General features: G+C 44.5%; 1 protein-coding gene across 1 annotated transcript; it reads left to right on the forward strand.

Moving 5' to 3' along the window:
* The first annotated feature begins 11,710 nt into the window (after window positions 1-11,710).
* Window positions 11,711-25,297, forward strand: LOC130203771 (zinc finger protein 32-like). Its single transcript, XM_056430182.1, has 2 exons — window positions 11,711-12,021; window positions 23,188-25,297. The coding sequence occupies exons 1-2, from the start codon at window positions 12,012-12,014 to the stop codon at window positions 24,414-24,416; spliced, it is 1,239 nt and encodes a 412-aa protein (XP_056286157.1). The 5' UTR covers window positions 11,711-12,011; the 3' UTR covers window positions 24,417-25,297.
* Window positions 25,298-25,919: the final 622 nt, after the last annotated feature.

The raw sequence follows: 25,919 nt of genomic DNA on the forward strand, positions 1-25,919 counted from the left end.
CTTAGCCATAGAACACCCCTGCATGTTGGTGAATCCCGCCAACGCTAACCTCCATCATGATAGTGGCGTGTCTTTAGAAATCCGACGAATGACAGGGGACCGCATGCAAGACGAGTCTCGAGAAGAGCTGAGGAGGAACCAAGGACCTTTCGCTCAGAACTCAGTGGTGACCACTCGGGAGAGTAACAACCCACTCATTTCCACTGTCCTACACACCGTACTTGTACCACGACAAGACGCGGCAACTCATGATCCAATCTATGCCTTAGGCGAAGCCTACGATGCCACGTTTCTACACGCCATAGAATTAGTCAGAAGGGACGAACCCAATTACCTCATAATGACTCCCTTCGGGGGCGAACCACTGAACTACCAAGCCAACGACTCTAAGGCCGCTTTCACTCACTCATGGGAAAAACACGGCCGTCATTTGAACATACTATTGTGCCTTAAGGATCGGACAGAGTACCAACTGTGGGCCTCCGTCCTAGAGCCCTCGACACTTTCCCAAACCCCACCCCATCCCGCCAGGCGTGGCGGACCCGTCCGACCCCAACCAACAGAGTTACTGGAAGCAGACTTTTCGGGACCCGGACGTGAGACACGTTCACACTAGGGACGACCAGATTCCTAATCGAGGTGAAAGCCCGGATCAGATCGACCCGCCCTAGGACGAGGTCCTTGTTGACTCTACGAACCCCTACTTACCACCAACCCAGACCATGAAGCCGAGGTCAGGAGAATGTTAGGCACAGCACATGTTAGGCGAGCCAGGGCGACTGTGGTAGCCAACAGAAGCAGCACGGAGGCAGAACAGAGAGGAGCTACTTGTGGGGACATGGAGAGGACGTTCCCCAGGAGGGCAAGCAGAGCAGTGGTATACCTCCATAGGACACGCAGTTTTAGCCGCACACAGATACTCCAAGAGCCCAGCCTCAGCCAGAAGAGCTTTCCCCCATCTGGTACACCCTTATCGAGGACCTAGAAGCATGGGCTACGGATGGACCATGGCCAGTGATAACCATCCGGTGCCGGACTCAGGGAAAGACGTACCAAGGAATAGAGACCAAAATAATACTACAGGCCTTAGCGTTAAGTCACCCTTTTCAGGACATCTGCTCCTTAGTCAGGATATTAGTGGACACCCCCAGCTTAAAAACCTACTTGAAGGCCCAGCTAGAAGAGGCCTACGCAGACAGCTGCAAGTCAACTGAGGAATCCGACAGTGAGGGAGAAGAGATACCTACCCCTAGAAGCCCAACCCCACCACTCCGGGCGCAAGACATAAGACCGTCCCGTCACAGCTGGCTATCCGACATAGGGAGACTTAACCTGACTGACCCTCCTCTGACCTCAACTCCCAGAGACAAAGGCCAGGACCGGGGAGACCCGATCCGTCCTGATCCATCCCAAAACCCACGTGAGGCCCATGGCGTGAGCTTTGCCCACTCTAGCGCCCGTCTCCCGGGCAATCATCCGAGCCAAGCCCATAGCTAGGAGACAGTATGACCCCGACAGGCTCCTGCCCAGGAACCAACCTGGTATACGCCGAAGGCTCCCCTATAACCCAAGGACCACCTTTAGCGACCCATCAAACCTCGCTAGTAGTCCTGTCCATCCCACAGCCCTTGGCCCCATGGTACCCAGTGACGCAAGCCAAGCTCAATATTCCCAGGCCGCTCCATCGGCCAACACAGTGTTAGGACAGCCCCGACTTCCCCGACCATGGAAGGATTCATACCTATCGGCCGGATACGACTGGTACCGAACAGGAGCAGTAAGAAGAGATGAAGCCGTACAGAACCACGTCCAAAACCCACCGGCGTCGGACCAGCGAGCAGACAACCCCCCAGCCCAGCAGAAACCCTACCCGACGTTGGCGGACCCAAACCCCGAGAAACTGAGAGAAGTACTCAAACGAGGAACTTACGCCCGGTTCAAAAATGATGTCGGATACGCCCCCAAGTACACACATTCCATTCAAGGAGGAATGCCACCCAGACAATCCCAATACCCGATTAAACCCGAGATCAAAAAAGAGCTTGATCAAACCATCCAGGAGCTAGAACAGCTGGAGATTATCGCGAAGGTGCAGAACCCGCCCACTAATCTCCCCGTGATGGGGGTTCCAAAGCCAGACGGCACCAGTCGATTGGTCCACAACCTCATCGAGCTAAACAAACGATCGTACTCGACGGCCCGACATTTAATTAATCCTTCCCGCACTATGCGAATTCTCCCACAGAAACGATACAAGACCAGCTTGGATTTAAGCAATGGATTTTGGTCGATACCCATTGATCCGCAGTCACAGCTAAAGACGTGTTTTACCTGGGGGGTAGATGCGTATCGTTGGCTCCGGCTGCCAATGGGCTACAAAAATGCACCGAACGTTTTTCGGACAGCTGAAGTAAATGCCTTTTTGGAAGGCCTCTTAGCAGCTAAGAAGAACAACACTTTTAAACCAAGACTTGTAACCGACAGAGATTACTGTCACAAAGAGATTTTACAAATGTAAAAGGCAAACCACTCGCCCACGCGCATTTGTTGAGTCTGATCGCAGAAATCACTTGTTCTATGTACCTAGATTGGAATCATGTTAATAGTCACACCGACGTTAGAGATTACGATCAGAAGGGTAATAGACAAGTTAACCTAATGGCCCAGACACGACTCAAGGTGGCCAAACTCTCCCTGAAATTTCCACCGGGATGGAAGGGAGAAGACGCATTCACTAAAGTGCCACCTGACGATGCCTATCAGGTGGTCACTGAAGTGCACGAAGGGCTAGGGCATGTGGGTCATGAGAAGATTCGAAGGTTTTTGATGAACAAAATGATCTGCATACCTGCTCTGAAACACACACACAACACAGGTCAGATCACGATGTCAGCAATGTGCCATGGTCAATGGGTTTAAGAAAAGCTACGCCGTAGCGACTTAAGATATTGTGTAACAGACACATCCAAAACTAATTTGGAATGGCAAGTCCTTATCCCATCAATCCTGAACCTGAACTTGACATCGGTGACCTGACCACACACACAACACAAGCCGTGTGGACGCTCAGCTGCTCGGGGGACAAAATTTAGGAAGGCGGAAGCCTGTATAACCTGAAATTGTCTCTCAAAGGTACCATTGTTTCCGATTGGGACAGAACTTGTCGCTTGCAGTGGCAAATTTCTTTCCCCAGATGCAGCCAAACCCCCTGTGGGTTTAGCCAGAGAGGGCCTCCCCTCCTGTCGCCTGATTTTTTTGTGGGCCCTGCGTTACCACGTTTGGCCTAAGAACAGTAATGGGGCGTTATGTTGTAACGACTCAATAATAACTTTGATAGACGATTCAATGACGAGCTTCCTATTTTTCTTTGATACTTTTATTCTGCTTTGTTTATTGTTTTGACCTCACAGGATATTTCTGGTGGCATGTGACTATAGAGACCAAATTAGCATATGCCACGTCACACCTGAGTTATGTACATAGGTTTCCCTGCATCAGCGCCTGGACCGACTGTTCAGATGCATCTTCCTGCGGTGAAACCAACAAAGGTAAATACAGAGCTTTTTAATAAAACCAAGAGGGGCAACCCCGTCATAACCTTGTCAATACCATCTGCATCCAAGGTGCATATCCAAGAACTCTTGGATGTGTTATTTCCCCTGACAGGCTCTCCAGGAGCACCTGCTCATACACCGGTCATAGGACAACCTCCACCTGCAGTAAACGAGAGCGTCAGTGCAAGGAGGCAAAGACGCTTCCGCCGTAGAATGGAGGAGAGATCTAGTCATGTCATTCATGAGATGTACCCTACCATGTTTGGTTTAACTGACTTTTCCCTCTTAAAGGAGCGATTTTTTTCCATGGGGCTTACAAGTGCTCCTGTCTCAATATCCCCTGAGGGCCTACCCGAGCGGCCTTAACTGGCTGCAAAATAAGACTAGCGGCAACCTGGTAATGTATTATATGTGGGTTCCTGACTTCGACAATAAAGATAATCAACGATGGGTGGAGACTAACGGGGAAATAGCCATGACAAACTTTCTAAGGTGCGTCAACCACACGTTGATCAAACCTTATGATTTATCAATTAAAAGACTAAGAAGGAGACAGATGAGCGATCCCGAGTATGAAAACGGGCAACAGATACAACCTTCTTGCTGGACCGAAGGGGAGTATTTAGATGACCAAGGTACCACAGGGTACAAGACTGACTGTGGGACGAAGCACATTAATTTAATGTGGAGGGAGATGACCTTCACAGACAATCATCCAGGTAATTTAAAAAGAGGATTCGACCGTTATCATGGGTTGGGCCTGTTACCGAATGAGACAACGTTATTAGGACCATGCTTTGCTACCAATACCTTTAACCCATTAAAAGACCCCATAGGCTCGCAATTAGAAATATTTCTCAAACAACAATGGGCGCTATTCATGTTGGCCATCGGTATGATCTGGTTGACCGGAATCACCTGCGTGCATCTAAACAAACTCCCTCGTTGGAGCTTAGATTATGCAAGGGATGTCTGGCGCCACCTGCAGTCCTGGCTAAACATGTTGACGAAGGGGTGGAACCATTTATACATTATGAACTAGGCCTAGTAGGCACCTTACCAAACCAGTACAAAGCCCCGGGTGTGAAATATGGTTATTTTGGGCGACGGTTTTGCGCAGAGATCGACAACTATGAGCACTGCTATTCTTACGAGTACGAATTCTTGACCATGATAGAAGCCAGAGAGGTAAATCGAAAGCTTAATTGGAGCCGGAGGTATCAAATAGCAGGAAAGATATTTAGGGGTAGAACTGTAGAGGAGCTTATCCAAGAGTGGAGTCGGTCTCCCCCTAGAAATGCAAGTAATCACCTGTGGGTTATGGCGCATACATATTTCGGTATGGCTAGGCCGTATCCCTCACGTAAATTGTCAAACCCTAGTGCACATAACGAAAACCACTTTAAAAACCGACATGATCTGTGGATTTCAAAGAAGGCCGATCCCACTTTAACCGGAAGATCGACTGCATTTCCGGAGGCGTGGCCAGAGTTTCATCAGGTTTCTCCGTCCGAATTTATTGCCGGACCAGCTGGGCAAATCAGGTTGTTTGTCGGGTCGGTAGGAGAAGCCCCGGCACTAGCAGCTCGAGCCACTGATCCATAACTTAGACGTGCGCCTACCCTGGGGACCTTCTCGTAGACCTGTCAAATTCGAGGGGTTTGATATGAACATGTTTTGGCCTGCTAGCATGCTAGCAGAGATAGATTACCACAGCAGACCCCACTGTAAAAGAGGATACCTGCCAGGACCCTTTGAAGGGGGCTACGATGGGGCTATGGGTAATTCAAGTGACAGACTTCGCCCTCCCATTATGACCATTTGGGGAGGGGCAGCCGGGAGCATGTGGGGCACCGTAAAAAATTGGGGACAGCAGACCATGGGCGGCCTCAGCGGAGTGATATCAGGATATTTCTGGTGGCTGAAATATCTGATACCTGTTCTGATTGTGGTGGTATTGGGGGCCATAGTTGGTCTGCTGCATAAATTCGGTTTGTTACCCTTAGCCCGATACATCACGGCTAAAATTCTGAAGGATATGTTATGTCATCAAACACACCATTATCATACTGTTCCGTGTGTTAAAATATTGCGTAGTGGCTCTAGCAAGTGCACTACATTCAACAGGTGCGAGCCCGAGGAATCGGCTCGTGCGGACCAGGGGTAGGTCTCCCAAGGTGAGATTTGCACCTGGTACTAAATAGACAGGGAGAGCGCCTCCCACAAATGTTCCTTAAGAACAGGACGAGGGGCGCAAGGAGAAGGAGAGAGGTTGTTAGGGGAACGGCGGTTCTCTTAAACAGGATCTCCTGACGACAGTTAAAACAACAATTTTTTGACAGGTTTTAAAGACATTTTTAACGAACTGACTGATCGACTGAATGTGTTGATTTTTGTATTTTTCACTTTTTATCCAGTTAATGGTAAATGTTTAAACGAGGTAACTCTTTTGTTTTGAATTTTGGGGACGGGTGACCTGTTTACCTTTTATCTTTTTGTTTCTCTCACAGGGTGACCTTGTCACCTGAGGGGAGTTTACTTTTGCGCCCGTTTGACCTTTTATCTTTTTTGTTTTTGTTTTTTGTTTCTCTCACAGGGTGACCTTGTCACCTGGGGGGGGGGAGTTTACTTTTGAACCAGTGCATGTCCCGCTATATTTTTCTTTTTGTTAGTTTTTCCGTCACATTCCACGTTATGTCGTTTAATAGAATTTCAGTAAATCATTGATGCTGGCGCGGCTATCTAATAGGAGAGCACCGTGAATTGAAAGTCGCGTACAGAATCATTTGTTCGCGCCATACCTGGCCTTAAAAGGGCCCTGACTGTTTAAATGTTTAATTTTAATTTTGAAATTTTAATTTTTAATATTTTAATTTTTTTATTATTTTAATTTTTAATATTTTAATTTTTAATATTTTAATTTTTTTATTATTTTAATTTTTAATATAAAAAATATGTCTTCTAATTTTTATTTTTTATTTGAATTTTATTAAACTTAAAAAAAAAAAAAAAAATTTATATTACATTACATTACATGTCATTTAGCAGACGCTTTTATCCAAAGCGACTTACAATAAGTGCATTTCAACCTAGAGTACAAACTAAGAACAACAAGTAACATTTCCTCAACATAGTCGAACTACAAAAGTATATTATATGTATTATATATATTCATTAGTCCAACAGAAGGTTTCTATAACTAGCTTTCTGTTTTTCTTTGATATATTAATGTTCGATTTTAATTTTTAATATTTTAATTTCTTTATTATTTTAAATTTTAATATTTTAATTTTTTAATTATTTTAATTTTTAATATTTTAATTTTTTATTATTATTTCCATTTTATGTTAAAAAAAAAAAAAAAAAAAAAAAAAAACATGCATTAAGTAGTCCAACAGAAGGTTTCTATAACTAGCTTTCTGTTTTTCTTTGATATATTCTTTATTATTACCTTTTGTGTTTATTGTTTTGACCTCACATCACCCATCGGTACTTTGACAAGTTCAAACCCTCCGCCCAGAATGGGTGCACCATGAATCCCAATGTCAAGCAGGTCCAGGTCTGTTCGCGTCATCCACACAGCGAAGCCTGGATCTGAAAGATCGAGAGAGAAGCCCTGCATGTGCATCCTGTGACCAGAACCAGTGATCCGTCTTCCTGAAGACCGAGCAGCGCATGCAGTGACGTTCCGACCTCTACCTGGGGATCAAGACAGACTGTCACGGATCCCACCAAGGCCAAAGGCGTTTCGAGAATCCCGAGCTGACCTGCCTCTTGGAAGCAGAGCCAACGGACGTGGCACTACCAGGACCGCAGAGGAGCAGCAGAGATCGAGCAGTATGAGGCTTCATACTGGGGACCCGACGTTGACAACCAGGGTCAACACTACAACAGTGTGGGCTCCACCCACATTGTTTTTCCACAAGCAGGACCGGGGCAGACGCGTCCCGGTGCTGACCTTTTCGAACTGAACTGTTCGACCGGGGGGACTCAACTGTAATTCGTACAGAGGATTCCCCCGAAGGAACTCAATTGCACTCTGTGCAGAGGGTTCGATGAAGAGACCCGGCTGTACATTGCACAACGGGTCAGGACAGTTTGTCTACGAACGGAATATTGGACTTGATGGGTAATCATAACTCATAGACATTTGGCGGTCCTGATTTCTGGACTATGTGGATTATATGGTGACAACGATGCGGAAGAGACACTGGGACAATGGAGGAGTACCAAGGTGATTGAGCGTGAGTAAAAAGGAAAAAAAAAAATATATGTGATATGACTTGTATTGAGGTATTCATTTTATGTTACTGATTTCAAGGTTTCAATGGTTTATGTTGTATTTTGTTTTTTTATGAATTTATAGGGGTTTTGGTTGAGGCATAATCCAGGTTGTGATGTTAAGTATCTGTGGCTAATCCGAGAGAGGGTGTGAGGAGTAGTCGGGTTAACACAGATAACTGATAATAAGGGAAACAGATTAAGGGCCATTTGCATAAAAGTAATTGGAATGTTAAAGAGGCTTGGTTTATCAAAATTCACAAGAGAGGGTGTTAGAAGTGTGACAAATAAATGCGAATTTTTCTGGGATTAGCGAGAATAGACCAGGCCGGGAAAAGTAAATGCGGAATGTGGGTAATAAAACAGATCAAAGGGGACCCCAGTTCCATTAGACTACGACAATAGGAAAGCAACAAGGAATCCATCATGCCGGCCGACAGGGAGAGTGGCTGTAAAATCAGATGAAAGCATCGAGGCCATCGCTGGGACGAGAAGCAGAGGGCCAGGTGTGACAGAACACAGGTCCTGAGGGGTCAGCGGAGGCGTTTACAACCGGCTCGACACGACAGGACCATGGCACCTCTTGTGATATTCAGATGAAGACCTGGTTGATTGTGTGTTCAGGAGCCCAAATCCTGACCAAATGGGCCAGAGAGGATGTTACTACGAAAGTGAATAAACACGAGCCTGGATTCATGTGTGTTAACCTGCCTGTAGATCAATGGTCATTGATATGATAATGTGATATATGTCTCCCAATATGTTCGGTATCCTAACCCCCGGTTAGAGTGTGTTTGATGTCACTGGCATCGGGAAGTCTCACCAGGTCTGAAAGGATCCTAAAGAGGGTACCCTAAATGCCTGAGAGATAAGAGGAGACACGGAGGTGACCGAGCTCATCTAAACCAGCTAAGACAACAGTCCCCCTCTTTGATGTGGGACAGAGAGTCTCCCCAGAACCTCTCAGGAAGAGAGGGGGGGGGGATGAACCCCCCATCAGCACCCCCAGAGAGGGACGGATATCCGGTAAAAGTGGGAGGAGCCGAGGGTATAAAGGTGACGAACAGAGAAAAGGAAAGGAGTTCTTTTGGGAGAGTTTTTGAGAAAAAAGGGTTTTTCCATATGTTGTGGTTTGCGTCAGGCATCCGTGAAGAACTCACGGGCGCCTGACGTACTTTGTCTATTTTTCTTCTTTCTTTTCTGAAAGGCTGAAGAAAAAGAGTTTTTTAAGTTCTTGTGACTTTTTTGTCAGGCTCCCGAGAGAGAAATCATTAATAATTGTACTTTGTTTATTTCTTTCTTCCTTTTTTGAATAAAATACTTGGCTGCCTTGCAGTCTTAAACTTTACATTCGGTTCGTGGACCTACTTTTTTGTGAGTCCTATTTCTTCACCTGTCGACCCACCCGAGAAGACCAAAGGCAGAGACCCGAGAGCGGACCCCCCCCCCCCGGACCCCCCCCCCGAAGTGAGTCTGAGCGACATCTGCACGGCTACACCCACTGATCTCCGTCACTCAGGGCACATACTGATTCCTCACACACTGGTAACTGACATTTTGTACTAAAGAGAGATATCGCTGCAGCCGGTAGACCTCCGTCTCTCCGCCGAGCCGTGGTTGGTTCGGGACCAAGAGAGGACTCGTAACACGAGTCCTCGTCGTGAGTTTGTCCTAAGAATAAGAATATTAATAAGTGTCCGCCAGCCGCTCTGAGCCTAGTAACCTCGAGCGTGTTTGGGAGGAGACTAGATTATTGAATACCCAGCATTTCTCTCCGCGGAGATCGATCTGACATCATCCGGGGTGCCGCGTGCCGAGAATAACAGCTACCACTGTCTATGTGCACGCGCGTCATTCATCAGGCCCGAACGATCGCGGAATCATATAGAGGGAGTTACTGATCTCCGCCTCCTCTCCCCCTTAACTCGGTCTTCGCCCTCGCTCGAGTTTCCCGTTCCCCCTCGAAGCGTACGGCGCGGAGACCGTGACCGGGGCCGTTCGTCAGAAGAGAGGCCGGGCATCGTGACCCGTGGACCCGTGTCCTCTCCAGTGCGACAGGTTAGCAGCGCGCGGTGACGCGCTGCGCCTGGGCGCCGCCGACGGGCTTTTAATGACAGTTATCTACACGTCTGTCATTAGAGCACGATTATTTCCCCTCAATAAAGTACCCGGTGTGAGCCGGCTCGCACCTCAAACCTTTCCCCCCCCTCCTCTCCATCTCTCCTCTCCCGTCTCGTTCCCGTTTTCCCCCCCCCCCTCCCCGCTCCTCTCCTTCCCCCGGTTTCCCCTACCCGAGAAGACGGCGGCGTGCCTTTTTCTTTCCGTCTCTCACCCGAGGCGACAGAATTCGATTCACGTACGCGTCTCTCTTAACAATTTACTAGTTTTAGTACAGTGATGTTACTGTGTATTTACTAGTATTAGTACAGTGATGGTTACTGTGTATTTACTAGTATTAGTACAGTGATGGTTACTGTGTATTTACTAGTATTAGCCCAGTGATGGTTACTGTGTATTTACTAGTATGAGTACAGTGATGGTTACTGTGTATTTACTAATTTTAGTACAGTGATGTTACTGTGTATTTACTAGTATTAGTACAGTGATGGTTACTGTGTATTTACTAGTTTTAGTACAGTGATGTTACTGTGTATTTACTAGTATTAGTACAGTGATGGTTACTGTGTATTTACTAGTATTAGTACAGTGATGGTTACTGTGTATTTACTAGTATGAGTACAGTGATGGTTACTGTGTATTTACTAGTATTAGTCCAGTGATGATTACTGTGTATTTACTAGTATTAGTACAGTGATGGTTACTGTGTATTTACTAGTATTAGTCCAGTGATGTCACTGTGTATTTACTAGTATTAGTACAGTGATGGTTCCTGTGTATTTACTAGTATTAGTACAGTGATGGTTCCTGTGTATTTACTAGTATTAGTCCAGTGATGTTACTGTGTATTTACTAGTATTAGTCCAGTGATGGTTACTGTGTATTTACTAGTATTAGTCCAGTGATGATTACTGTGTATTTACTAGTATGAGTCCAGTGATGGTTACTGTGTATTTACTAGTATTAGTACAGTGATGGTTCCTGTGTATTTACTAGTATTAGTACAGTGATGGTTCCTGTGTATTTACTAGTATTAGTCCAGTGATGTTACTGTGTATTTACTAGTATTAGTCCAGTGATGGTTACTGTGTATTTACTAGTATTAGTCCAGTGATGTTACTGTGTATTTACTAGTATGAGTACAGTGATGGTTACTGTGTATTTACTAGTATTAGTACAGTGATGTTACTGTGTATTTACTAGTATTAGTCCAGTGATGGTTCCTGTGTATTTACTAGTATTAGTCCAGAGGGTGAGCCGTCTGACCAGAGGTGGTGCCCCTGTGTGTCGGAGGATCTGGTGACTCTAGTCCAGGTCTCCTTCGGGTCTGTTTGATGGACTCGTTCAGACCATTTGGGCTTTGTAAATGATGCTGGCTTCTTTAAGGCTGATGCGGTTGTTAAAACTTCAAAGCGTATGTTTGTTCAGGGTGTGGCAGTGATGATGGGTTTGCGGTTGCTTGTCAAAGACTCTGAGTGCTCTCTTATACAGAGATTCTATGGGCTTGAGTGCTGCTGTTGTCGTGTAATCTCAAATACTGCATAATGTAAAATTATCCAAAATATGTCGGCCAAAGGGAATCAGTCAGAGCTCAGAGGGTTCACAAGGACCTCTGGGGGTTGAACGACCCTGTGTGTAGATAAGAACCTGTGTGACGCGGGCCTGGTAAATCATTCTCAGAAATGAGGTGATTCTGCCTGTGGACTGAACGACGAGCGCCGGGAACATGAACGCCTCCTTCGTGTTCCTGTCGTTCACTTAACCAGATGAGTTACGGGTTGGACCAAGGAGTCCTTCTGTTCCTGATGCTGTGCAGCAGGTACCATGGGGAAGAGAGACAAACCATGGTCCACTCGCCATCTTGGAGTTCACTACAGATCTGAGACGCATCAGTCAAGGAAAACCTGGTGGCAGACCTGTCCAGTTAGGACCATAACAAGATGGCCGGGGCTCAGGTTACGGAATTGAGGAAGTCAGTAACGGGGCTGAGGTTGGAGGAGGTCGCGTTGTGTGACACCCTGGCAAGACGTTGGTGGCAGAGAAGTTCGTCGAGCTCGGATGTACGAAGGTGGGCAGCGCGCCACGGTCCACCGTCACATAGAGGCCTCTTTGTCCTATCCTCTTCAAATTTGAAGCAGGTGTTTAGTACTAGTGCAGTTACACACCTATACTGTCCTTTTCCTGTACAGATACAGTCACAGGCAGTTATTTATACTGAAATATACTTTTTTATTTTAGGCGGACAAAAATCTTACATTTTTACTGCCTTCAAAGGCCCACTGCTCTGTCTGTATGACCTAAAGGATTTTTGACACTTTCACAAGTAATCACAAGGGTAATCTTTCTAGAAAGCCGTCATTGATAAATTTATTCAGAGGGGTTCAGAAACTACAGCCATTTTAATTTCGTCAGATCATTTTAGGCGTTTTTGCTCAAAAATGGGGGTGGAGTGGAAGAGGTTAAAGTGATCAGACTGCCTTAAAGTGATCAGACTGCTGTAAAGTGATCAGACTGCCGTAAAGTGATCAGACTGCCGTAAAGTGATCAGACTGCTGTAAAGTGATCAGACTGCCGTAAAGTGATCAAGATCTTGACTAGTATTAGTACAGTGATGGTTACTGTGTATTTACTAGTTTGTACAGCGATGGAAGTGTAGGGTTATGGAATACTTATGGTATTACTCATGGTGTTGCTCATTATATTACTTATGGTATTGCTCATGGTATTTATCATGGTATTACTTATGGTGTTATTTAAGGTATTACTTGTGGTATTACTTCTGCTATTACTCATGGTATTCAGGGTTTTTCCTGCATAGAGAACATTTGGGCGCGCGCCTAAGCTGTTTTCCCGAACGCCTATGACAAATCCCGAGTGCCTAAGGCAAAAAAAAGTGCAATGGAAAAAAACAAACTGTGTTCATCACGTGCATGTCAGCGAATATGTTCTCAATAGTATGTTTCAAGTAGGCTACAGCCGAACCCTCGTTCTGTTTGGATCAATAGTAATCGAGTTGATAAGCGTGTCTTCTTGTCTGATCAATACGCAACTGTGAGGTGAATGGACAGAGCGGCTAGCTGCTGATCACTCAACAGCCCGACGTGCACCAATACACCTGTACAAATGCAGATGAAATTTCCACTCAAAATACTGACAAAAGTTTGATTAACGATTTACAACGCAGCCTCCATTGGTAAATAAATAAATACATAGATGTCTGCTAATTACGGTGACATGGCAAAACAGACCGTGCAACATTTTTTTGGGAGCACTGAAGACCCATTTTGACCCAGGAAAAACCATGTACTCATTGTGATACTTATGGTATTACCAGTGGCGGTTCGTCCATAGGGGGCGCTAGGGCGCCGCCCTTCTTAAAATTTTGAGATGAGAAAAAAAATAAAAAAAATACATCCTGTCAAAAAACATTATATGCCAAATCATTTAAATAGTAAATATACCGTGTTGACGCGCTAAATGTGTGTGGGAGACCGTCAGCCTGTCAACAACCACTTAAGTTAATGTGAAAAAATATAATATATTGCCATTATCACGGAGAGAAGCCCCTCCCCTTTTTCGAGGCGATCTAACGTGTGTGTACGGCATCGAGAAAATATTTCAGTCGTTTCGGCAAGGACGGCTTCTCATTGGCGGATGAAACGTGAATCTTGGGTCGCAAAAATGTGCGCTCATTGGCCAATGACATTCAATTCAATTCAGTTTATTTGTATAGCCCAATTTCACAAATTACAAATTTGTCTCGGAGTGCTTTACAATCTGTACACATAGACATCCCTGCCCCAAAACCTCACATCGGACCAGGAAAAACTCCCAAATAACCCTTCAGGGGGAAAAAAAGGGAAGAAACCTGGAGGAGAGCAACAGAGGAGGATCCCTCTCCTAGGATGGACAGATGCAATAGATGTAATGTGTACAGAAGGACAGATTTAGAGTTAAAATACATTCAATGAATATGACAGAGTGTATGAATAGTTCATAGTAGGCATATTCCACGATGGAGACCTCCACGATCCATCAGGCAGATGGCGGTGGGGAGGAGGAGGGCGGAGTCTCAACAGGACAGTGGCGTAGTCATGAGCAGGAATTCCACGACCCAGACGATCCATCAGGCAGATAGGATCTATGCCGTCTCATAGGGTCCGATGACCCCATGAGACGTAAAGTCAAAAGGACTTCCGGGAGAAAGCAGAGTTAGTAACGTGTGATTGAGAGATGAAAATTCATCCTTAAGGAGAGAAAAAGAGGAGATAGGTACTCAGTGCATCCTAAAACGTCCCCGGCAGCTATAAGCCTATAGCAGCATATCAAGGGGCTGGACCAGGGCAAACCTGATTCAGCCCTAACTATAAGCTCTGTCAAAGAGGAAGGTCTTAAGTCTACTCTTAAACGAGGTGACTGTGTCTGCCTCCCGGACTGAAATTGGAAGCTGGTTCCATAAAGAGGAGCTTGATAACTAAAGGCTCTGGCTCCCATTCTACTTTTAAGACTCTAGGAACTACAAGTAGTCCGCATTTAGTGAGCGTAGCTCTCTAGTGGGGCAATATGGTACGACAAGCTCCTTAAGATATGATGGAGCATCACCAATCAAGGCTTTGTAGGTTAAGAAGAATTTTAAAAGTGATTCTTGATTTTACTGGGAGCCAGTGCAGAGCAGCTAGTGCAGGAGTGATGTGATCTCTTTTCTTAGTTTTAGTGAGAACACGAGCTGCAGCATTCTGGATCAACTGGAGAGACCTAAGAGATTTATTAGAGCAGCCTGCTAATAAGGAGTTGCAGTAATCCAGTCTCAAGTGACGCGTGAACCAATTTTTCTGCATCTTTTGAGACAAGATGTGCCTGATTTTGAAATATTACGTAGATGAAAGAATGCAGTCCTTGAGATTTGCTTTACGTGGGAGTTAAAGGACAAGTCCCGATCAAAGATAACGCCAAGATTCTTTACAGTGGTGTTGGATGCCAGGGCAATGCCGTCTACAGAATCCACATCACCAGATAATTGATCTCTGAGGTGCTCAGGGCCGATTAAAATTACTTGGTTTTGTCTGAGTTTAACATCAAGAAGTTGCAGGTCATCCATGTTTTTATGTCTTTAAGACATGCTTGAATTTTACAGAGTTGGTTGCTCTCCTCTGGTTTTATCGATAAATATAGTTGAGTGTCATCTGCATAACAATGAAAGTTTATGGAGTGTTTCCTGATAATATTGCCCAAAGGAAGCATGTATAAGGTAAATAAAATTGGTCCAAGCACAGAACCTTGTGGAACTCCGTGATTAACGTTGGTGGTTATCGAGGCGTCATCGTTTACAAATACAAACTGAGATCGATCTGATAAATAGGATTTAAACCAAATTAGTGCCGTGCCTGAAATGCCAATCGACTGCTCCAGTCTCTGTAACAGGATGTCATGGTCAATGGTGTCGAATGCAGCACTAAGGTCTAACAAGACCAGGACAGAGAGGAGTCCTTTATCTGCTGCCATTAAGAGGTCATTTGTAATTTTCACCAGTGCCGTCTCGGTGCTGTGGTGTTTTCTAAATCCTGATTGAAATTTCTCAAATAAACTATTATGATGTAGAAAGTCGCACAACTGATTTGCGACCACTTTCTCAAGGATCTTGGAGAGGAAGGGAGGTTAGAGATCGGTCTGTAGTTAGCCAATACCTCTGGATCCAGAGTGGGCTTCTTCAGGAGAGGTTTAATAACAGCCACCTTGAAGGAGTGTGGTACGTGGCCTGTTAGCAGAGACACATTGATAATATCTAATAGAGAGCCGCCAATTAAAGGCAAAACGTCTTTAAGCAGCCTCGTCGGGATGGGGTCCAAGAGACAGGTAGACGTGTTCAAGTAGAAACCGTTGAAAATAATTGGTCACGGTTGATAGGAGAAAATCCTCAAATATACACCAGGGCATACAGCGGTTTCCAAGGCCATTCCACTTGAGGACAGATTGGCACTGGTTATGGGCAAGAGATTATTAATCTTGTCCCTAATAGTTAAAATCTTTTCATTAAAGAAGTTCATAAAGTCATTACCACTAAGGTTTATAGGAATGCTCGGCTCCACAGAGCTGTGACTCTCTGTCAGCCTGGCTACAGTGCTGAAGAGAAACCTGGGGTTGTTTTTATTTTTTTCTATTATTAATGAGTAATAGGCTGCTCTGGCATTACGGAGGGCCTTCTTATATGTTTTAAGACTATCTCGCCAAACTAAGCGGGATTCTTGAGATTAGTTGAACGCCATATGCGTTCACGCTTTCGTGACGTTTGCTTCAGTTTGCGGGTCTGAGGGTTATACCAGGGAGCAAACCTCCTCTTCCTCACTGTCTTCTTCTTCAGAGGCTATCGAGTCCAGTGTCATTCTCAGAGAGCCTATGGCACTGTCAACAAGATGATCAATCTGGGACGGACTAAAGTTAGACCAGGAGTCCTCTGTTATATTGAGACGTGGTATCGAATCAAATACAGAAGGAATCGCTTCTTTAAATTTAGCTACAGCACTATCAGTTAGACATCTAGTGTAGAAACTTTTGACTAACGGAGTACACTCCGGTAGTATAAATTCAAAAGTTATGAGGTTGTGGTCTGACAGAAGAGGATTCTGTGGGAAGGCGTTCAAATGCTCAATGTCAACGCCATAAGTAAGAACAAGATCAAGCGTGTGGCCAAAGCTGTGAGTGGGTTTCTGTACTCTCTGACAGAAGCCAATCGAGTCCAACAAGGAGATGAATGCAGCACTAAGGCAATCATTATCAACATCCACATGGATATTAAAATCTCCAACAATAATAACTTTATCGGTTTTAAGAACCAAACTTGATATAAATTCTGAGAATTCAGATATAAACTCTGAATATGGACCTGGTGTGCGGTACAGAATCACAAATCGAATTGGCTGTAGTGTTTTCCAGGTTGGATGTGAAAGACTAAGAACAAGGCTTTCAAATGAGGTGTAGTGTAATTTTGGTTGAGGATTAATTAATAGGCTCGATTCAAAGATGGCTGCTACTCCACCTCCTCGACCTGTGCCTCGAGGAATGTGAGTATTAATATGACTTGGAGGAGTCGATTCATTCAGGCAGACATATTCTTCATGGCTCAGCCAGGTTTCAGTTAGGCAACATAAATCAATGTGATTATCTGATATTAAATCATTCAGTAACACAGCTTTAGATGACAGAGATCGAATATTTAGGAGACCACATTTAATAGACCTATTTTGTTGCACTGCTGAAATAATGGTGTTAACTTGTATAAGGTTATTGTGTACGACTCCTCTTCTGCTTACTTTTGATTTATTTAATTGAAGTGGCCGTGGGACAGACACAGTCTCTACTCTAAAGTCAAGGGTGGGTAACTGCTCGAATGGAAGAGCAGAGAAGGGTGTTAAACTACAACTCTGCTCCCGGTTCCTGATCTGAACCCTGGGTTGTCATAGATTAAGTCCGGTGATCAACTTGGTCATTTCGCAGAAATGAGACGCGCTCCGTCCAACGTGGGATGAATGCCGTCTCTCCTCATCAGATCAGGTTTTCCCCAGAAAGTCTTCCAGTTGTCTCGTAGCCCACATTATTCGCTGGGCACCACCTCGACAGCCAGCGGTTGAAAGACGACATTCGGCTATACAATTCGTCTGTCTGCAAATTTGGGAGAGGGCCAGAGAAAATTACGGTGTCCGACAACGTCTTGGCATAAGCACACACCGATTCCACATTAATTTTAGTGAGTTCCGAGCGGCGTGCTCGGCGTCATTACCACCGGCGTGTATTACAATCTGACTGTATCTCAGCTTATCCTTAGCCAGCAGCTTCAAACAAGACTCCACGTCGCCCGCTCTGGCCCCCGGGAGGCACACGACTCTGGTCCGTGGCTTCGCTATTTTCACGTTCCTGACTATAGAGCTCCCGATAACCAGGGTGTGTTCCTCAGCGGGTGTGTCGCTGAGCAGGGAAAACTGGTTCGAAACGTGAAGTGGTTGGTGCACAGCGGGCTTCTGTGTAGACTTACGACTCCTGCGAACAGTTACCCAACCATCCGGCTGCACGGTTACCGCCGGGGCACAGCTAACAGCTGACTGTAGCTCCGCGCCGGCTACGGGAGAGGGCGGGCTAACTAGCATAGCTGTCTGAGCTTCGATAGCGCGGAGCCGTGCATCTAATCGCTTCATCATTTTATTATTTCACGTGACTGGATTATTCGGCAGATCAGAGACCGGCGTTCCCTCAGCCAGAGAGCTCCACGGAGCTACGCGAGCAGGTTGCTAACGGAGCTGTCAGCTGGAGCTCAGTGAGTAATGCGCTGTTTAGATTCCCCTGTCTGTCGTTCCAAAGTCCTGGGACTGAAACTCTCTGGACTACAACGGGGGGAGGGATCTAAAGAGCTGCAGACAAGTGTAAAGCATGAATCTTGCCGCAGTTATCTAGCTAAGAGCATGAAGCTAACTCGCTAACAGCCTGAAGCTAACCCTGTCTGCAGAGCAGAGCAGCAGAAGGAGACCGAACTGGCATCGAAACACAACGAAGAAGTTCTGAAAAACAGATACATTCCCTCAAGAATAATGGAAACAGGCTGGTTACAGACATGATTGACTTTAACCAGAGAGTTATGGAGAAGTTTGACCACTTTAAAGAGAGGAGGCTACTTTTCTTTACACGTAGTGGCTCTACTCTGTCACCCAATGTAACATGTGATCTCTTTCTCACTCTATTCTGCTCTGAACCTCTTTCATGTGAGGGTGAAACTCTTTTATTTTGCAAACCTCTGAAACCCAACCCAATGTTCCTTAAAGCTGCTCTGAACCTCTCATGCCCAAAGTTACAGTGTGTTGATAGTTGTTATTGGACAGTGTTGAGCACGGTGTTTTCTTGAAATAAAGCTTTGTTTTTTACAATATTCTACTCAAAACCTCTTTTCTTCTGATTGTTGAGTGATATTTAAACTGCGCCCCCCCCCCCCCCCCAAAAAAATCACCAGCCGCCACTGCGTATTACTCATGGTATTACTCATGGTATTACTTATGATATTACTTATGGTATTACTCATGGTACTACTTATGGTAGTACTCATTGTGTTACTCATGGTATTACTTATGGTTTTACTTATTTTGTTATTTAAGATATTACTTTTGGTATTGCTCATGGTATTACTCATTGTGTTACTCATGGTATTACTTATGGTATTACTTATGGTTTTACTTATTTGGTTATTTATGATATTACTTATGGTATTAGTTGTGGTATCACTTATGGTAGTGATGCTCTGATTGATATTGGTGAAAATGGCTTGATCGGCCTAAAAAGCCGATCACGTGACGTAAATTAATTGCGCGACTTCCACCTGCATGCGCGGCAAACAGGCCTCAACACCAGGGCGGAGCTTGGCAGTGGCAAAATGACTTCTCCCGTCTGGAATGTTTTCAAATGTAGACGTAGTACTTCCAAAAAGCCGCGGACGGCCAGCGCTGAACTCGATGCCATGTCTCCCATCACTGTGAGTGAGCGCTGCCGTGTGTGTTTTTTCTTCTTCTTCAAGACAGTTAATTCATAGTTACTTTATTTTCTACAAAATGTGCACATAAAATAGGGGGGTATCGCGCTGAATGGATCCCAACGGGATCTGTATGAAAGTTATGAAATAGGTGGATGAATTTATTACGTCTGTAACATGAAAGTGGATCTGTCCTTTTAACTCTGTGGTTACGGTGAACATTCCATTTACCCGTTAACAACGGCAACCATTTGAAATAGCGCAATGAATAAATGATGTAAACAACAATAATAATAAACCAGTGAATGATTAAAACCCTACATGAAATAATATCTATACTATATACCAGGGGTTCCCAAACTTTTTAGACCACGCACCCCCTTCTACATCCCAACCGGGTTCACGCACCCCCAACCCCAATCCCCCACACCTTAAAAAAAACGCAACAGAGTGCAAGAGTTGTTGACGGGGGGGAGGGGGGGTGCTAGTGATGCTAAATCGGTACTTTTAAAACGATACCGGTGCTAAACGGTGCCTGAACCGATACTTCTTTTTTTTAAACGCACAGTGAGGACATTAAAAATCTCTTTGGCCATATTCCCTGTAGAAGCCGTTATCAGGGAGCACTGACACACAACGGATATCAGACTGTTAACATACACAACACATGTTCTCCATTATATGATGTGATATGTATTGTCATGTGCAGACTTTATAGGGTTAATCCTGTCACTGTTTTGATGGGCAGAGAACAACCAATCAGAGGTACTGAAGATGACACGTGACAAATAAAGTTTTGCTTCTGACAGCGAGAGTTACACTGAAACAAAGTGACGCCCCACGGTCTTTATTCCTCCGTCATTATATTCCCGGTAACACCGGGTATACAGCCGGGAGGGGTGCGAGTGACTTTTTCTTTGCTCCGTCCCGATGCGCGCAGACCGGCATCGGAGCTCTGCGGCGACCACGATCGACGTATTGCACCCTGCATTCAAACATTAAATAGCCGAGTTTTTTCAGCGTAAGAAATACGATGTGTGGCGGGAGTGCGTGAGTTAAGACCGAAATGACACTTGAGAGCCCTGAGAATGTTTAATATTAATTATTACACCATTAGACCACCATTACATTTTTCCTCTCGCGCACCCCCTAGAGGCAGCTCGCGCACCCCCAGGGGTGCGCGCACCACACTTTGGGAATCCCTGCTATATACAGTTGAGTGTTGACATGAAACAGACTAACCGCTGGTTGATAGCGGCAGCCTTTTAAACAAAGCGAAATCTGCTAGATTATAGATAACATTACCGTTCCCCTGCCATTCTGTGATCGGCAGTGATCGCCAATTGGCCTTATGGTATTGCGTATGGTATTACTCATGGTGTTACTCATGGTATTACTCATGGTGTTACTCATGGTGTTACTCATGGTGTTACTCATGGTTTTACTCATGGTGAAATGTTATTTTCTTTATTCTATTTGTTCTGAGTTTGTACTCGTTGAATTCACTGATTGTAAGTCTGGATAAAAGCGTCAGCTAAATGACATGTGATGTAATATAGTTTGAATAACTTGTGTTGTTAGTTCACTTTAAATTAAAGCCATTTTAGCTGAGCCTGTAACACCCTGTTAATGTTGTGTCCGTTTCCCCAGAGATTCGTTCATTCCCTTCACCTTCCCCCAGCCTCTCTTGATTGGTTCATTCCCTTCACCTGCCCCCAGCCTCTCCTGATTGGTTCATTCCCTTCCAGTGGCGGCTGGTGAATTTATTTTTTGGGGGGGCGCAGTTGGGCGACGCGGTTTAAATAGCACTCAACAATGAGAAGAAAAGAGGTTTTGAGTAGAATATTGTAAAAACCAAAGCTTTATTTCAAGAACACAGCATGCTCAACACTGTCCAATAACAACTATCAACACACTGTAACTTTGGGCATGAGAGGTTCAGAGCAGAATTCTTTAAGAAACATTGGGTTGGGTTTTAGAGGTTTGCAAAATAAAAGAGTTTCACCCTCACATGAAAGAGGTTCAGAGCAGATGTTACAGATGTGGAACGGGCATGGAAGAAGTCGGCTCAGATGGTGGATTTTCCCAGCACTTATTTATTCTGCAGAAGACAACAGAACACACACATTTGCCTTCTGATCTGTCTCTGCACTTCCACTTCCTCAGCAAAATAAAACCATTGTCCATGGAAGACAGGACCACATTAAATCTAAATAATAACAATTCTCATCAAAAACCATGACATGTAACATACAAGGGGAAAACAGAGACCCCTAATGGACAAAATAAATAACTACATGAGCTAGAGTCATTTCAGCAGAAACAGAGAAAATTCTAACTTTGAACAAAAGGGAAACACATACCTGCAGAAGACAACAGAACACACACATTTGCCTTCTGATCTGTCTCTGCACTTCCACTTCCTAGACACGCAAAACACAATTTACACAAGGAAAATATACGTCGGGCGACCGGATGTAGCTAAACAAACGGTGCCAAAGTGGCTCAATGAGACCGCCACCAAACGTATATGTTGACGGTCTAAATGACACGACAGCTGGACGCCGTGATCGTATTTGCGACCATTACTGTATGTAACATAAACGGTTAATTTTTATAAAAGAATATAGCCAAAATAGTGCAATATCGTTTTTCAATCAACTCACCCTCAGCAATATAAAACCATTGTGAGCAGGGTTGCCAGGTCTGTGTGACAAAACCAGCCCAATGGCCAATCAAAACCAGCCCAAAAACCAGCCCAATATCAGAACTCAAAATATGCCTGTGCCAAACCATATACACTGCTTTTAAAGTCCAACAGCATTGCTATCATTGCCAAATGTATTGTAATATCTACAAAGTAACAACATATGTTTAGTTTGCCAGCATTAAAAGCAGTTTTCCCTCAAGTTATTTCACCTAGGTCCTAAAATGGCCTTGTGTAATTAGATACAGTATATTATCATAAATAAAATGTGTGTACGTGCTGATCTTGAGTCAGTTTGGTAGGATTTGGGTATGAATAAATTATTTCATTTAAAATATGGATTTTTATTTAAAGATATTCATGTAATTTGCATGCAAAATAGGTCTACCGAACCAAGGACAAAAATTCAACCCGCAACACTTCAAAAGTGGCTCGATACCGCGGACCTGGCAACACTGCTCTATGGGCTGAGGGAACATACGGGTCTCTGATCTGCCGAATAATCCAATCACGGCGCACATTTTTGCGCACCAAGATTCAGTTTCATCCGCCAATGTGAAGCGGTCATTGCCAAAACGACTGAAATATTGTATCGATGCCGTACACACACGTTAGAACAGCGCCTCGAAAAAGGGGAGGGGCTTCTCTCCGTGATAATGGCGATATATTATATTTTTTCACATTAACTTAAGTGGTTGTTGACAGGGGCTTACGGTCTCCCACACACATTTAGCGCGTCAACACGGTATATTTACTATTTAAATGATTTGGCATATAATGTTTTTTGACAGGATTTTTTAATTTATTTTTCTTCTTTTTTTTTCATCTCCAAATTTTAAGAGGGGCGGCGCACTAGCGCCCCCTATGGACGAACCGCCACTGTTCCCTTCACCTTCCCCCAGCCTCTCTTGATTGGTTCATTCCCTTCACCTGCCGCCAGATTCCAAATTCCTTGAATGTCTCCAGTAATAAAAGTTGATATCAGTCTGAAGTCACCGTTGTTCATCGTGTGCTCCTTGCAGATGTCCCCCCTGAGGGCCTGGACCAGGACCCGGAGGACCCGGAGCCCCTCCACGTAAAAGAGGAGCCTGAGCCCCTCCACATAAAAGAGGAGCCGGAGCCCCTTCACGTAAAAGAGGAGCCGGAGCCCCTCCACGTAAAAGAGGAGCCGGAGCCCCTCCACATAAAAGAGGAGCCGGAGCCCCTCCATGTAAAAGACCTGCAGGATCTCTGGACTCGTCTAGAGGGAGATCAGATCATTGTGCTGCAGGAGGCCGATATCGCCAAGTTCTCATCCATTGTTGTTACTTTGAAGAGTGAAGATGACGAACCTCAGACCTCACAGCTTCATCAAAGCCAGACGGAGGACGACAGAGAGGCGGAGCCTCCATCCGGCAGCTCAGCTACACCGATAGAAACAGAAACTGATGGAGAGGACTGTGGGGGATTAGGACCAGCCTGGAACCTAAATCCACTTAGTCTTTCACATCCAAATGCTGATGATGAAAAGGCTTCAGGGTCTTCTGAGACTGAAGTCATTCATGGTGATTGGCAAGAACCGTTGTCAGATTCTGGACCTGAAAGTGAAGATGGGGATGATATCTGGAAGGAGACCAGGGAATCCTTCAGCTTCTTCAAGTGTAGTAAACGGTGTTACTACAAGGGGTTTCTGCAGAAACACATGAGGTGTCATTTTGAAAAAATATCCTCCAGCGATTTGGTTAGAAAGAAATGTTTTAGAGAGAAGCCAAAGAAAGAATCACAGGTGAGAGGTCGTACAGCAGAGAAACCATTCAGTTGTGATGTGTGCGGGAAAAGATTTACAGAATGTGGAGATCTGAAGAGACATGCGAGTGTCCACACAGGAGAGAAACCATTCAGTTGTGAAGTTTGTGGGAAAAGATTTGCAGTACAGGGAAGTCTGAAGAGACACATGAGAGTCCACACAGGAGAGAAACCATTCAGTTGTGATGTTTGTGGGAAAATATTTACAGAACGGGGATCTCTGAAGAGACACATGATAGTCCACACAGGAGAGAAACCATTCAGTTGTGATATTTGTGGGAGCAGATTCACAGAACGGGGGAGTGTGAAGATACACATGAGAGTCCACACAGGAGAGAAACCATTCAGTTGTGATATTTGTGGGAGCAGATTTACAGAACGGGGAAGTCGGAAGACACACATGAGAGTCCACAAAGGAGATAAACCATTCAGTTGTGATGTTTGTGGGAAAAGATTTACAAGATAGGGATCTCTGAAGAGACACATGAGGGTCCACACAGGAGAGAACATTTGAAATAAATGTAAATGTTTCAAATGCAATTTCTTTCTGAATGAGATGGAGGGCAAAGTGTTTGTTCAACAGCTGATGAATCTTTTAAATAACAATGACCACATATTGTTTGTCTATGATGGAGGAAACAAAAAACTCTCTCAGAATATATCTTTATTTAAAATGCATAATTCTTTGTAATGCTTTTAAATCTACATGTGGACTCGGCCCTGTTACGGCTGAGTGTCGGCTGACTGCTGTGGTCCGGCTTGATGCGGCTACATGTGAGCCAGCGTTGGCCTTTTTCATTTTAGCCATATATATTGTAAGAGCCACAAGTGTGTTTTTAGTAAATTGAAATTTTAGAATTGTTTATAATTTAATATTCAGAAATATGCTCACGGTGTAGGAACTATAGGTGAAATATATTGAAAGATGTTTATGTCAATGACTGATGCTCGAGTCAGGTGATTTAATGACGTCATGATGGCAGCAGGTGTAAGGAAAGAGCCGCATTAGACAAGAGAGCAAATCTTTTTTGACCGTGTGATCGTTTTGAACGTTTATTCATTTTGTACTTTGTCAGCGTTTTTTTCTGCTCAAAATAAAATCCAAAGAAAAGGAAATGAATGGTCTCCTGTCATGCTCATGCAAGGGAACTCACTGTGTCTGCAGCTCTTTAGTGGCTGAATGAAAACTACACCGATGGAATGCCGCTACATATATATATATAATGTGTGTGTGTATGTGTGTATTCTGTTTTTCTAGTAATGTAACAATCTAATGTTGTGACTCTAGTCCTGCTTACTGTGTATTGGTGTGTGTTTGGTGTCATTAGATAAACAACATTCACTGATGTCGGCCTGAGCCCTGATCTTTTTACTGAAGCCTTTACACTTATAAATGAATTTGTCTGGTGTGTGGTTTTGGAAGGAAACTCTTCAAACAGACCGATGAGACTGAGGAAGAGGAAGAGTAGAGAAGAGTGTGAGAGAGATCATCATCAGGTTGTGAAACTCTTCACAAAAGGGTAAACAATGGTAGAACGTGAATCTGTGTGGAATGTGAGGTACATGACCACAGTATTAAATAAGAGACATATTATCTCCTGACCGTCATTCATAAACACAGAGTACAAATGACGGGACATGAAGTGGAGTCAGTGTTCTCTGAGGTATGGTCTGATAACAGAGGGTTCTGCAGAGAGACTATTTCATGTTCTATGTTAATGCCAGATGCTAGAACAAGGTCGAGGGTTAAAGCAGTGAGTCGGTTTCTGAGCTCTCTGACAAGTCAATCACTTCTAATAATGAGATCAATGCAGCACTAAGGCAATCATCATCAACCACCACCACATGCACATCCTACATGCAGTAGTAGTAGAGTTAGTAGCAGTCAGTCGTAGAGTCAGTAGTAAGAGAGTTAGCAGTATTAGAGTCAGTTGTAGTTGAGTTAGTAGTGGTAGAGTCAGTAGTAGAG

This window comes from Pseudoliparis swirei, chromosome 13, assembly GCF_029220125.1.
Source record: "Pseudoliparis swirei isolate HS2019 ecotype Mariana Trench chromosome 13, NWPU_hadal_v1, whole genome shotgun sequence".
NCBI classification, from domain to species: Eukaryota; Metazoa; Chordata; class Actinopteri; order Perciformes; family Liparidae; genus Pseudoliparis; species Pseudoliparis swirei.